The 15,746-nt window shown below is 42.9% G+C and overlaps 1 protein-coding gene across 1 annotated transcript in view; it reads left to right on the top strand.

Annotated features, from left to right (window-relative positions):
• vbp1 (von Hippel-Lindau binding protein 1) overlaps positions 1 to 15,181 on the top strand; it is a 35,602-nt gene extending 20,421 nt beyond the window's left edge. Inside the window, exons 3-6 of the mRNA XM_060931821.1 lie at positions 4,203 to 4,269; positions 4,384 to 4,482; positions 6,470 to 6,608; positions 14,507 to 15,181. Of these exons, the coding sequence (XP_060787804.1) occupies positions 4,203 to 4,269; positions 4,384 to 4,482; positions 6,470 to 6,608; positions 14,507 to 14,583 (382 nt within the window). The 3' untranslated portion in view covers positions 14,584 to 15,181. The remainder of the gene's footprint in view (positions 1 to 4,202; positions 4,270 to 4,383; positions 4,483 to 6,469; positions 6,609 to 14,506) is intronic.
• The last annotated feature ends 565 nt before the right edge of the window (positions 15,182 to 15,746 follow it).

The following is a 15,746-nucleotide window of genomic DNA, read 5'->3' as shown; positions in this document are numbered from 1 at the left end:
GAACACATCTCACAGCTCTTCTTTTCTTCACAGGCACTGCTCATGTGTCCTCCTATAAGACAGCTGTAGCAGAGACCTTTACTCTTAAGGAATTCCAATTTTTCTTTGTGCAGCTTTTTTTGAAGTTTCTTGCACTGTTCCATGGTATGCTCTCCCTGACAGAAGATGCACGGTTTCACGAAAGCCATGTTCATGTTTGGTTTCTTCTCTTTAGCTTTCTTGTTCTCGGCACCAGCAACATCTTTCACTACCCTCTGCTCTTTAGCTTCAGTGGCTAGCGTTATGATGGTTTTCTTGCCAGCTGGTTTTTCAGGTTGGCGCTTTGTTTGACCTGAGATTTCACCAAACACAGGGTGTGCTGCCATTTCAGCCTGTTTGGTTACAAATGACACCACGTCTTGGAACTTTGTTCGCCGATCTTTCTTCTGAATGTCAATGGCGACACTCCTGAATTTCTCCCTCAGCCTGTATGGGAGCTTGGAGATAACTGTGCGCATGTTCGCAGCATTCTCCATCTCATCCAAGTACTCTAGATCCGACATTGCATTGTTACAGTTGATCAGAAACAGAGCATATGCTTCAAGTGCCTTAGCGTCGTCCGACTTGATAGTAGGCCAATTTAAAGCCTTGTCCAGGTATGCCATCGAGATCTTATATTTGTCACCAAAGCGCTCCTTTAATAATTTCTTGGCTTGAGGGTAGCCCCGTTCAGGATCCATATGAAGACAGCTGCGCACTAAGTCATTAGGCTGACCACATGTGTGCTGTTCCAAATAATAAAGCCGATCTTTGCTGTTTTCAGTCTTGCTTTCTATGCGATGCTCGAAAGCTCTCATGAATAGATGGTATTCCATTGGATCTCCTTTAAAAACTGGAATATTCGGCGATGGCAATGTAGATAGCTTTTGTTGCTTTATTAGACTCTCAGTTATCTCATTTTGGCGTTGCATGACAGAAGCCAGGTTATCTGTGTTTGCAGAATTGCCCTTTGAAGTAACAGGCTCTTGTCGCACAACAGGCGTTGCATCGGCAGCTATTCCACTACTATGGCTATGCTGAGATACATTACTAGCCCCACTGCTCCTATTGCAGCTGACATGTTGTCTCCGAGTAGCCCTCAGTGAATCCACCCTACTGCCTTTAGAGCCGCTTGACACATCTGAGCCTTCATATTTTCTTAACACAGCTAATCTTGCATTCGATGCAGTGAGCTTTGCTTGTAACTCCAACTCTTCCTTTTCAGCTTTGAGCCGTAGCTCCTGCTCTTCCTTTTCAGCTTTGAGCCGTAGCTCCTGCTCTTCCTTTTCAGCTTTGAGCCGTAGCTCCTGCTTTTCCAAAGCCCTTTTCTGTTTCAACACAGCTGTCTCGGTTAACAAAGCGGCTTTCTCCATTTCAACTTTTAAGCGCTCAGAGCGAACCGATGATGCTACAGAAGCAGAAGAGACAGACTTGGTCTTTTTACTCTTTCTGGATGTAACTGAAATGCTATCTTCAGGATTTACCTCATTGTTCACTCTTTCAGACTCTTCTATGCGATGCGTTGCATCCTGTATCCATGATCTAACCTCTTGCACAAAATTGCATTGCTTATCATATCTTGGCTGAAACCACTCACTTTGATCTGCATTCATATTCTCTATGTATCCAAGTTGACTGTACAGGTCTTTGACATCAGCATTTATCTTACTGAATTCTTCTATCAGCTCTTCATACTCGGTTAACAATTCCTTTGTTATATTTTCCACGTTTGCATCATCATACATTAACTCACGCAATTCATTTTTTTTCTCAGTCAGTTTCTTTAGCTTTGCTCTTCTGGAGTCAATTCTTGTCTTCAGACTATTTTCCAATGACCGTTGTGTTGGTTTACGCTGACGTTTTTCCCTCGGAAGGCTTACCGTCTTTTCTTCTTCATCCGTCATGGTTGCTTTGAACGTCGGTCCGGTTTTTCGTTCCGATTCCACTTGCGACAGTCACGTTGCAGCCACGTCCACTTGTCAATCACCAGCCACGAGTGTAGCGCGCGATCGCGAAAGTTCAGAAGTCCCTCGGTAAATCCCTCGATGAATCTTCTTTCCAGTTTCAGCGAACCTCTCCAGCGTTTTGTAATCTGATGTCAAGCAAGTTTTTCTTACTAATGTAGAGGCTCGTTCGTAGTGAGACCTTGAGAAAAGTGCTATAGCTTACGCTGACGAAGTCTCTGTCCCAAAGTAACTGTTTCCACTCTCAGTGTCCCTGTGCCTTGCAATAAATCCACTTGAAACGTCTTGAAAGTTGAACTTTAATCCTCGTTTAACTATTACAAAGGTTCTAAGATACAGAGAGTCGGTGAGTCAATATCAGAGAGTCAGAGGGTCAGGTAAGAAAAACTATTCGCTTCCACGGCTTCTCGAGATCTACCCTGAGAAGCGCGAGACCGTTCTTATATAGCTGAATGAATTCTAATTCTTGAGAAGTGTGAGACAGTTCTAATTCTTGTTCTAATTCTTCACATATGAATTCTTAAGAAGCGTGAGACAGTTCTAATTCTTAACATATGAATTCTGATTCTAATTCTAATTCTTTTAACCTTGCCACATATTATTCATCATCTTAATCATGAAATAAACTACTTGTATGAAATTACACACTCAAATGAAATTATATATACCATGTAACATAAATTGTAATTCACATCTATATGAATTCTACTTTGGCCGTTACAACCATGTTTCTCAGATGGGATAAGGTTCTTATGCTGGAATGCAGTGTTTTTTTCCTTTCTCCAAACATAACGCTTCTCATTTAAACCAAAAGTTCTATTTTGGTCTCATCCGTCCACAAAACATTTTTCCAATAGCCTTCTAGCTTGTCCACGTGATCTTTAACAAACTGCAGATGAGCAGCAATGTTCTTTTTGGAGAGCAGTGGTTTTCTCTTTGCAACCCTGCCATGCACATGATTTGTTGTTCAGTGTTCTCCTGATGGTGGACTCATGAACATTTAACATATTAGCCAATGTGAGAGAGGCCTTCAGTTGCTTAGAAGTTACCTTGGGGTCCTTTGTGACCTCGCCGACCATTACACACCTTGCTCTTGGAGTGATCTTTGTTGGTCGACCACTCCTGGGGAGGGGAACAATGGTCTTGAATTTCCTCCATTTGTACACAATCTGTCTGACTGTGGATTGGTGGAGTCCAAACTCTTTAGAGATGGTTTTGTAACCTTTTCCAGCCTGATGAGCATCAACAATGCTTTTTCTGAGGTCCTCAGAAATCTCCTTTGTTCGTGCCATGATGCACTTCCACAAACATGTGTTGTGAAGATCAGACTTTGATAGATCCCTGTTCTTTAAATAAAACAGGGTGCCCACTCACACCTGATCGTCATCCCATTGATTGAAAACACCTGACTCTAATTTCACCTTCAAATTAACTGCTAATCCTAGAGGTTCACATACTTTTGCCACTCGCAGATATGTAATATTGGAACATTTTCCTCAATAAATAAATGACCAAGTATAATATTTTTGTCTCATTTGTTTAACTGGGTTCTCTTTATCTACTTTTAGGACTTGTGTGAAAATCTGATGATGTTTTGGGTCATATTTATGCAGAAATATAGAACATTCTAAAGGGTGCACAAACTTTCAAGCACCACTGTATGTCATTAATACGCATACTGCAGTTTCATTCAATTCAGTCGCATTTTACCAGTTATGGCACAGTTGCCAGCGGGGGATATTGTGCTCTCCGAGCACTCTCGTTCATATTTTCCTATTGGCACTTTGGTTCTTCATTCCTTCTGCACAGACCGTTCAACCCAGAATTATCACTAAAGCATTATAAAGGTGTTAATGTGACTAAAATACTTGCAACTTATGGCAGGACTTGGTTATGTTATGAAATTTCTTACTTTTAATGAGTAGTTTCACTGTTTATCAGTAACGTAATGCAATGACTTAAGCGCAGTGCAGTGAATGTTTTTTGCTTTTCAGCCTGGTGCAAATCAAGATCATGTTAATATCATGGTTGGTCACAAAGTATTTCTATTATTAGGATGTGACTTGCTCGGTTCCTGTAGCTGTAGTGCTTTCAGTAGCGGTATTGAAACGTGAAAAAGTGCAACCACATGTGAGACTGACGATCACTGCAGTATATAAAAGGTGTTTGTTTTTTCTCTCCAATTTATTAAGAGACACATTATTTTTTTTCCTCATTCAGGTTGAAAAACCAGATTCCACAAATCAAGCAGACATTAGAAATCTTACGGCACATGCAGAAGAAAAAGGTAACTCCATCATTTATTGTCTCCATGTTTCTTTCCAGTCCGAGCTTCCTGACTATGCACTCTCTAGTTCACAGTCATTCATGTATTCTGTAATGTGTCCACGTCTCGATACAGGACTCTACAGATCCGATGGAAACACATTTCCTGTTGGCTGATAATGTGTACTGCAAGGCCTCCGTCCCACCCACGGATAAAGTGTGTTTGTGGCTTGGGGTAAGTCCTCACACACTTCTGCAGGACCATGCCACCTTAAAACACCTGCTTGTTACCGATGATTCCTTTTAGTGCTGTTTTGAACAGAAAATTCAAAATGGCTTTTCCCCCCTTCTTTTTTCATCAATTCTCAATCCATTCACAAGTTAATATATCGGAGAGGGGAGAAACAGATGGATTATGTACGGCCATAGCTATGTGCTCGTGGAAAAAAAATTAGAGTGGGTTGGGATTTTTTTTCCCCCTAAATCCTCTGCTTTTTAGCAGAATGTTCTGTAAATAGTAAACACTTCTAGTTTATATAGAAAGCTTTTTAGTCTGAACAAAAGGTAAGGATGGTTGATTTGGAGAAATTAAAATGAAATTTAACTGAATAAAAAGTGTTTAATGTTTAGAATTGGACTTTATAGCTCTGATTTTTTTTTTTTAATTAAACTATATTTTATTGTTGTGTTAAATTGCTACTACAAATCTAAATTGTTTCCTTTCAGATTTCATGACATTACCTGAGTAGAGGACTAGTCATCTTTCCTGCAGTTAAAAGAAAAACAGCAGATTTTTTAATTATTATTATTATTATTATTATAACCCTGCTCCGAAGGGGGGGTTATACTGGTTTACCTTTGTCTGTCCGTCCAAAACGCCCTTTTTCTCAGCAACCACAAATCATAGCCACTTGGTACCAAACTTCAGCTTGGGGTTCTATACAATGTATACCGTTTTCAGGTCTGTCACACATCAACTTCTTGTTTACTGACAATGTATTTACGAGAAACACAGCGTGGATTTACAAATTTTCCTAACACTTTTCTCAGCAACTACAAATCACAACTGCTTGATATTTGGTACAGAGTTTCAGCTTGGGGTTCTATACCGTGTCTACCGTTTTCAGGTCTGTCGCACATCGACTTCCTGTTTAACGACTGAACGTATTCACAAAACATATAGGGTGGATTTTGACGCTGTTTCAAGAAGCAAAATGCTATTTTAAAATGACAGTTTACCAGGACGCTATTTGAAATCCCTGGGGAGAGACACGGCTCTTTACTGACTTGTTTCAGCGTTAATTATTTGTTGAAGTCTCATCTCATTATCTCCAGCCGCTTTATCCTGTTCTACAGGGTCGCAGGCAAGCTGGAGCCTATCCCAGCTGACTACGGGCGAAAGGCGGGGTACACCCTGGACAAGTCGCCAGGTCATCACAGGGCTGACACATAGAGACAGACAACCATTCACACTCACATTCACACCTACGGTCAATTTAGAGCCACCAGTTAACCTAACCTGCATGTCTTTGGACTGTGGGGGAAACCGGAGCACCCGGAGGAAACCCACGCGGACACGGGGAGAGCATGCAAACTCCGCACAGAAAGGCCCTCGCCGGCCACGGGGCTCGAACCCAGAACCTTCTTGCTGTGAGGCGACAGTGCTAACCACTACACCACCGTGCCGCCCTTTGTTGAAGTCAACATTCATAATAAGTGTCCTATTCCTTCAATTGCTTGTATTCTGATATAAGCGGGGGGAGGGAGATATGTAAGTGAGCAGTAGCTCACAGTTGATCTTATTTCATGCTATTTTTTGAGTGCAGTTAATGCTAATAAAACCAAATTCAACCTCCTTGTTTAACTCCAACTTCATTCTGTTTTCTGGCCTAAACTAGCTGAGTAGGAGAGGATGGTGGCATGTAGCCCCCATCACTATTTGACACAATGCTTAGCTCATATATAACATTAGTCTAACTCCTTTTTGGTTTTGCCCCAAAGAACTTAAAACGTCAGTGTTTAAAGGGAAAAGTTTGAATTAAGTGTTACAAAATTTCTCAAGTCATATAATCAGAATCAGCCATACTGTGTGTGCGCGTGTGTTAACCTGTTAATATCATGTTTGAGTTTAGGGGTACCTCTCTGAGCTCTTAACATTTAAAACCAGTGATGGTGGTAGCTGGTCAGCATGTTTCTTCACTGACGCTCTCTTCCTGAAACAGGCCAACGTAATGTTAGAGTATGATATCGATGAAGCTGAGACGCTGCTGGAGAAGAATCTGGGCACGGCTTCTCGAAACCTGGAGTCTCTAGAGGAGGACCTGGACTTCCTCCGAGACCAGTTCACAACCACTGAAGTCAGTATCCTTACACAGCTGCATCCCCTGCCAGGTTGACCTTCTGGGCCACGCATCCAAGCAGAATAGGTTTGAATTAAAATGGATCAGAGGACATCCTTTTAATGATTTAACTGATGTCATTCTTATTTTTGGTTCCTGAGCTCTGTGTAGTTTTTGACACTGCATGATGATGTACTCCGTTTGTGTTCTTGAAAGTCCTTTTGTTTCAGGTACTGAGTAGAGCTGAATCTAGACCATGCAGGAGCTCAGCATTGGAATTAGTTGTGTGTTCTGAATCTAAAAGAGAGTGTAGATACAGCTGAGAACCCACATAGCTTCAGTAGGTCTTGTACCAGTCAATAAGCGCGTTTCTATTAACCTTCATAATGCAGAAGTTAAAATTGCAAATTAAAAAATGAGTAGGGAGACTTGGGACAAGTTTTCAGTTTTTGTAGATTGTGTGGAATTGTTTGCAGGGAGCGTCACATTCATATTGCATTAGAGTATTTACTATACCCTCTTAGCACAACATTAGTTTCTCAGCTTGTCACATACACGGGCCTTCAGGCTTCACTTTCTCTGTCATTATTTTTCACAGGGAGACATTGAGAGGGGACATGGGACATTATGTTGGGAGACTTGGAGCAAAAATAAAATACCTAGCTTAATTCTACACGTTTAATTTTTATTTATTATCGAACTATATGAACACAATGCTGGTACAGCCACAGAAAAATGTCAGTTTACCCAAAATCTGACTCGACAAAACGGCTCCATTCTCAAGAAGGAAGGAAAGAAGTTTAATCCTCATGCAGGTACACGCCCACATTTTTAACAAACATTTTAAAAGAAGTTTATTTGTAGAGCTCTTTTCCAAAATGCTATAAATCCATTTTGATTGTTTTCAGAAAAATTACATTTACCCAGACCCATAAATTTTGCAAATATTTAATTTATCCTGTTATAATAGTTGGTTCAGTCTGAACATTTTCAACAATAATTGACAAATCTAACAATGTTATTGATTATAAATCCAAAGTTTATTATATATTTTTTTCAAAGCGCTATAAATCCATTCATTTTTTCTGTCTTTGTTTTTAAAACAAGAGAACATGCTGTAGATACATAATATCAGGAACTTTCATCATACAATTTATAATAAAATCAAATAAATTATATAAACACTTTTTTCATTCATTTATGTTTAATCTTACGTTTTAAGACTGTCCACCACAGAAAACCACTAACTAAATAACAAATGGCCAGTTAGTTCAAATTTTTTTTAAATGAAATCCATCAAAAGTATTCACAACCACCATTTGCAAAAGTTATTTGTGCTCAAGAAGCTACACAAGCAAACAAAACTCCTCGCTTCAGGGCGCCGCCATGTGGGAGAGTGTAGAATGCTGACCGAACTCTGGTCTAGAGGAAATGTCGCACTCAGCCAAAAAACAGGTGTAGCGCCTAACGCGTTTTGGAGAGAAACTACAATTTTGCAGCATGTATAAACAAGGAAATATAGCGATTTGGCATGAAACATTTAATGGAGCAGTGAATAGGCTCAGTACACAGCAGAATAGCGCGACGAACTCAGTTTTGTTTTGTTTTTTAATTTGGCGTTTATCGCGTTTTGGAAAAGAGCTCTTCATTTGTAAACCCCAAGAAAAAACCTGGAACATGATGAACTGTCCCAACTCTCCCCATCTGGCCATTTAAGTTTAATAAATAATACTGTATATGTTAACTCTCGGGTATATACTTTAATTCCGAAGAAATCCCAAATTCACCGCAGAATGGAGGTGGAAGCGAAAGAGAAAATACAAGTTTTGGTTGAGGAAAAATATTGACCTGTACAGACCTCACTGCAGCATCCAGCTTCATGGCTCCAAAGGAAGTCGGTTTCTCTAAGGGGCAGCATCTAACTTCTGATTATAATCTAAAACCTGATTGGTTAAAATTAGTTTATGGGAATACAAACTGTCCCAAGTCTCCCTGTTCTCCCTTAATGGAAATGCATGAATTTTGAGGGGAAACCCTCTCAAATAGTTTTTTTTTTAAAGTATATTCTTGCATGCAGTGGTTTCTTAGACGGTCTGACAAGGCACTATTTTGCAAAATTGACAAGGCAATACATTTTTCACATTTAATTCACATGACATGAAATCAACATAACACTTATCAGGTTTTGGAGATCCATGGCCATATTTAATTTGAATGACTGTCGTTAGAGCAGAAAAATCCAGCTTTAATCACATAACATCACTCTGTGAAAGCAACCATTCACATTGTTGACTTTTGAAAAAAAATTGATTTCTATTTTGCACAAAACTGCAGTGGAAACCTGGCTAATCAGGCTTAATAGGATCAGAGAGAAAGTAATCGATGGGGATCTTCGTGCATGATCTCAGTCAGGTTTCACATGTTCTCAGGAATGGCTCTGGTCTGACTGACTGACTGACTGAGGGAGGGAGGACTCACTCTCATGATGTCATTCTACGTCCTCTACTTTCCATGTTGGGACACAATGGCTAAAGTATCAGGGCCTCGTCTCGTCTCTTCTTCTTTTGCTTTATCCGGGGCCGGGTCGCGGAGGCAGCAGTCTAAGCATGGAAGCCCAAACTTCCCTTTCCCCAGACACCTCGGCCAGCTCCTCGGGAAGAACACCGAGGCGTTCCCAGGCCAGCCAAGAGACCTAGTCCCTCCAGCGTGTCCTGGGTCTTCCCCGGGGCCTCCTCCCGGGGGGACATGCCTGGAACACCTCCCCAGGGAGGCGTCCAGGAGGCATCCGAAAAAGATGCCCGAGCCACCTCAGCTGATTCCTCTCGATGTGGAGGAGCAGCGGCTCTACTCCGAGCTCCTCCCGAGTGACTGTGCTTCTCACCCTATCTCTAAGGGAGCGCCCAGCCACCCTGCGAAGGAAACTCATTTCGGCCACTTGTATCCGCGATCTTGTTCTTTTGGTCATTACCCAAAGCTCATGACCATAGGTGAGAGTCGGAACGTAGATCAACCGGTAAATTGAGAGCTTCGCCTTTTGGCTTAGCTCCTTCACCATGACGGACCGGTAAAATGACCGCATCACTGCAGAGGCTGCACCGATCCGCCTGTCGATCTCGCGCTCCATCCTTCCCTCACTCGTGAACAAGATCCCGAGATACTTATGCCGCTTTTCCACTACAAACGCGGCTGAGTCGGGCTGAGCCGTGCCGTGCTGAGTCGGGCTGAGCGGGGCTGTTGGAGTTGCATTTCGACTACAACCGCGCTGAACCGTGCTGGCTGGAAGTGGGTGGACACTGGGTGGAGTTAGCGAAAGTGGGTGGACGTCAGGTGATGTCGTTAAGCAGCGCAAACAGGGACATCAGTGAGCTTTTAAGCGGTAGTCTCACGACCCGGATAGTAAACAATAAACATGGAGGACATGGAGTCGTTAGTGTTGCTGGTCTTGGTGCTGTGGCTTGTTGTCACCGACAACGTGGACAGATACTGGCAAGAGCGTATAGATGAGGCGAGGCGCATAAGGCTTCAGAAATTCTCGTAATTCGTAATTCTTCTTCCGGGTTTGCGGTGTTTCCAGATCCCAGCGCGCTCGCGGGGCGTGTGTGGGCATGTGAGGACACACCTCCTCACCAATCAGTGCACAGGGAGTGTCTGCTCACGCCCCCAGCCTCACTCGGCACGGCTTGGCTCGCTTCAGCCCCACTCCAAAACGGTGCGAGTTTTAGGGGCTAAGCAGGGCTGAAGCGAGCTGAGTCGTGCTGGTTTTTGGTAGTCGAAACGCGAGCCGTGTCGGGCTGAAGCGAGCTGAAGTGAGCTGAAAAAGGGTAGTGGAAAAGGGCCTTTAAACTCCTCCACTTGAGGCAGGACTTCTCCACCAACCTGGAGAGGGCAAGCCACCCTTTTCCGGTCGAGAACCATGGCCTCGGACTTGGAGGTGCTGATTCTCATCCCAGCTGCTTCACACTCGACTGCAAACCGCCCCAGTGCATGCTGAAGGTCCTGGTTTGAAGAAGCCAACAGGACAACATCATCCGCAAAAAGCAAAGATGAAATCCTGTGGTTCCCAAACAGGATTCCTTCCGGCCCCTGGCTGCGCCTAGAAATTCTGTGCATAAAAATTATGAACAGAACCGGTGACAAAGGGCAGCCCTGCCGGAGTCCAACATGCACTGGGAACAGGTCTGACTTACTGCCGGCAATGCGAACCAGACTCCTGCTCCGTTCGTACAGGGACCGGACAGCCCTTAGCAAAGAGCCCCGAACCCCATACTCCCGAAGCACCCCCCACAGAATACCACGGGGGACACGGTCGAATGCCTTCTCCAGATCCACAAAGCACATGTGGACTGGTTGGGCAAACTCCCATGAACCCTCGAGCACCCTATGAAGGGTATAGAGCTGGTCCAGTGTTCCGCGACCAGGACGAAAACCGCATTGTTCCTCCTGGATCCGAGGTTCGACTATTGGTCGAATTCTCCTCTCCAGTACCCTGGAGTAAACCTTCCCTGGGAGGCTGAGAAGTGTGATTCCCCTATAATTGGAGCACACTCTCCGGTCCCCTTTCTTAAAATGGAGGACCACCACCCCAGTCTGCCACTCCAGAGGCACTGTCCCCGACCGCCACGCAATGTTGCAGAGGCGTGTCAACCAAGACAGCCCCACAACATCCAGAGACTTGAGATACTCAGGGCGGATCTCATCCACCCCCGGTGCCTTGCCACCGAGGAGCTTGCAAACCACCTCAGTCAGTGCGTTTACATGCACATCCAAATCGTGCTACTGTCGGTAATCGAGCAAAGGGTCCCAGCAGGGGTGCCAGAGAAATCCAATCCTACATGCACACAAGGAAATCGAGCTATTGTGTATGGTACATTGTGCACCCGAGCCACAGGTGGCGCTACACGCCCCATCGTGTTGATACACTTCCGGTTGTCATCATGAAGAAGAGCTATTCAAGCGTATAAACAAAGTTATCAGTTCCGTGTTCACAAGAAGTGTTTGTATGTACGAACAGAAGTGTTCCTAATAAAATGGCCACTAAGTTGAAGTTGATCTGTAATGAACATATTAACTGTTAGCCTGCTAACATGCTAATAACTTGCCAACTAATTGGAAATGGGTGCGTACATGCCCAGACACGTGTTCCTAATAAAGTGGCGGCTAAGGTGAAGTGTCATGCCGACCGAGGCTGTTGTGTTTCCCGCTTGTGGTCTCGTCACTTCCGGAAGGGGCAGCGCTGAAGTAAGTAGCTCGACTACGTAGCTCGATAGGGTTTACATGCACTAAGTAGCTCGGCTACAATCGCATAATCTAGGTCGTGTAGCTCGATTACGAGAAATCCAGTAAGGTTCGATTTCAGCCGAGCTAAGGTGTTTCCATGGCATTTAGAACTTCGATTTCAGTCGAGCTACGGCAGAAATTCGATTTTCTCTATGTGCATGTAAACGCACTGAGTGACTTCGGCTTGGGTAATGGACGAGTCCACCTCTGAGTCATCAGCCTCAGTCTCCTCAATGGAAGACGTGACGGTGGGATTGAGGAGATCCTCAAAGTATTCCTTCCACCGCCCGACAATGTCCCCAGTCGAGGTCAACAGCTCCCCACCCACACTGTAAACAGTGTTGGCAGAGTACTGCTTCCCCTTCCTGAGGGCAAAAACTCGGAACTGGGAGGAGTTCGGGGAGGCCATGGAGAAGGACTGTCGGTTGGCCTCGAAGTATCGGGGCCTTTTTTATTTATTTATTTTTCTTAGACCATTATTCAGTAGTTGGGTAGGAAGTACCATATGTATGCAGTTATTGTTACTTTTGAAAGGTGAGATGATTTCTTCTTTCCCCTCTTATGCAGGTTTCCTTTGCACTAATACAAAAACATGCATCTACACCCAAATCCTTTCAGCTTATGACCAGATTTATTTGCTCACAAATAGTACCAGTACACCAAAAATGCTGCTTCTTTTGTGACATTTTGTTCTAGACACCCACCCTTAAGTGTGCTATGCCCCTCCTATCCCATTAGTTGAGAACCTTTTTTTTTTCCCCTCTCCCCCTCCCCCTTGCACATTAAGTTTTGGCATCCATGCTTTGAGCCACTGAATGTCATTTTTTAGCTTTTTTTTTTTTTTGGACAAAAATAGCTTAAAATTGATCAAGCCTTCTTTGTACAACTGGGCTGGGTTTCCCTGAAAGCCTCTTAAGGCTAAGAGTGTCTTTAACAACCTCTTAAGATCCATTGTTAGGCTAACATGGTTTTCCCAAGCACTGTCGTAGCCAAAGTAGTACTTTAGTTCACTCTTAATTTACGATGGGCCTGGATCACTCTTTCACGACACCAAGCGTCTCCTTACAGCCAAATACACAGAACGCACATGCGCCTCCAAGGGACTCTTGCAGTCAACGGGCGGAAACTGGTGTTGAATCTGCTGCCCGTATTCAATTCCTTTTCCTGTACATTGCAAGTACATCCAGTTAATTATTAAAGGTAGACAGCCTTTCAGATTTTTCACGTTTAGGTCATAAAAAGACGGTTCCCTGACCCATATAGAACAATTAATGAATTTAGAGCCCCATGGCCCTAAATTCTCCACCATTCCCCCACCCCCTTCACCGTGACTTCATTCAAGATACTATGTCATGCATGACGTGGTGTGCTTTCCCCATTTGCGCAAGGCATTGTGGGATACAAATTTGAAACAAGAGAAAAATGGAGGACGTGAGTGTGCGAATGAACCTGAAAGACCGACTGCAGTAACGGAAAGCGAGAAGAAAAGCTGTTATGTTGCGAAGGAAAGGAAACGCAGGACCAAACTAATAAATATCGGCGGTCAGCAAGCACCTCGGTGTGATCAGCTGTTCGTTTAGTGACAGAATGATGGAACTGTCAGTGCACGGTCAAAGTAAACCTGTAGATGGCAGTAATGCAACACTGTGGATGCCAGCTGCTATAAAACCCAAAAGAAGGTAAACCTGCGCATGCGCACACGGACTTTCTCTGTCTGCTTGACTGCACGAAGCTAGTGATTTCATGCACATTATTTGCTCCGGAATCCCTTCAAATTAAATAACTTCCCAGCCACAGAATGGCCTGTTTTGTTTGGTTTTTTTTCCTTTAAAGATATTACAAAATAAGTATATCACAATGACCTAAATTTCACTGATTTTATGAAATCTAGAGGCTGTCTTGCTTTTAAATTTACACAAAACATGGATATATTTCAGTGTTATGGAATTGCACTTGGATATCGTAATGTCTCATTGATATCGCCACGTTTTAATCAAATTTAACTCTGTTAGGCGAGTGATGTCTCATTTATGGAATAAAAATAAATATAATAGAAATAAGGGAGAATATTGCCAATTTGGCATTGTTGTGGATAAGAGCTGAAATAATCATGACTGCGTGATTAACAGTGAAATGAGCAGGCAAAGGGAAAACCTTTTACTGAATTATTTAGCTTATTATTTGTTCAGCCTTTCCTGTGAACGTTTGTTCATTTAATTAAAAACACAAAACTCTTGGAATAAATATTGTCCAAAAATGTAAAATAGTTTCAAGTATTAATTACCACGTTTTAATAATAATACAATATATTTTAATATGTTATATTTCATTAGTTTTGGGTTAAAAATGAACGTCATGTGACTTCATCAACTGGATCTAATGCCTATATCAAGGACACGTGTTGCAAAGTTGCTTTTAAGACGACTCCTGACGTGTGAGTTTGGGAAAACTACATACAGAGACAGTGTCTGTTGCTTAAGAGCATCTCTAAACTCACTCCTTAGCCCTAAAGTGCAATGGTATCAGGAAACCCACCCCGTCTGTTTTACCACTCATTTAAGTTCGGATTTTGAGGAAAGAAACCATTCAGAATTCTCAGAGTACCATTTTATGAACAAATGTAGGCCTTAACATTTTCTTCAGATATGGCACGTGTGTACAACTGGGATGTCAAGAAGAGGAGCAAAGACAACCTTCTTAAATCAGCTGAGAGGTCTTAGGAGACGTAACGCTTCCTTGTCAGTGAAACACCCCAGTCAGTTTCTCTCCGCACTGTTATATATTGACTTTTTTTTTTTTTGTTACTTTTAAAGTATTTTTTCAAGTAAAATGGAAATGAAACAGAAGTCATAATGTCCGTTTTTATTTTTTTCATTAATCAATAGTTGTTTTTGTTTTTACTTACCTGGTTGTTCCGTTTATTTTCTGACTTGAGTCTGGTGTTCATGACACTGAGGTCAACTGTTTCCTGTCAAGGGGAGAAGTATACTGCTTCTGAAAGTCACGGAGGAGACACTGCATCAAAGGGGTGGATTGCTCTAAAGGGGGAAAACGTGTGTTTAATAAACCCTTCCGGGGGAAACGTGTGTTCACTGGTTAACCTTCCCATCTGTCCTGACTCCTTTCACTTTCTCCTGTCTGTCTCCTGCTTCTCTTGACTCCACAGCTCTTACCTCTGCTGAAACGTCTGTGTGTGTGGGGTTCCCCCCCCTTCCCTTTTTACTTCTTTTTCAACTGTATTTATTTGTTAAATTGTATCCATTAAAACTGAATGAGCAACTCACAATGAAGCTTTAGGGAAAGACACAAAGTGAACAAGATGGTCTGTGTTTTTTCTTTGTTCCTTTATAGCACTATTTCTGGGTACCATGGTAACACAGCAGGTACTGTTGCCCCCTCACAGATCCAGAGTCAGGATGTGATCTCTGTGATTCTGACCATGGCTTGGTTGTTGGTTGAATATTTCTGTAACTGCTGATCTTTTGGGGTTTTTTTTTTCCCCCCAAACACAAGTCAGTAGAGTTTACATAATGTCAAGAATAACTCTCATTCATTTTCTATATGATTTTATCTATTGCGGGTCACGGGTAAGCTACAGATAATTCCAGCTGACATCGGGCGAGAGGTGGGGTACACCATAAGCCTCGGTCACAACCGGCCGTACGTGCTCCTACGGCTGGTCTACGTGCAAAAAACACAAGAAACGCACGGCGGGCACGCGTGTGACGTGCTGATTTTCAAGCCGTAGACTGGCCGCAGATCGGCCGCAGAGGTTCTTTGTCATGTCAAACAAACTCTACAGGTGCTTACATTTTTTTCAGGTTGCAAGACAAACTTGCAGCCAACGTGCATCTTTCTCCACGAACAAAAAAAACGCAGCAAT

This window comes from Neoarius graeffei, chromosome 1 (genome assembly GCF_027579695.1).
Source record: "Neoarius graeffei isolate fNeoGra1 chromosome 1, fNeoGra1.pri, whole genome shotgun sequence".
NCBI lineage: Eukaryota > Metazoa > Chordata > Actinopteri > Siluriformes > Ariidae > Neoarius > Neoarius graeffei.
The sequence above is the reverse complement of the archived record's forward strand: the minus strand, read 5'-3'. Positions and strand labels throughout refer to the sequence as shown.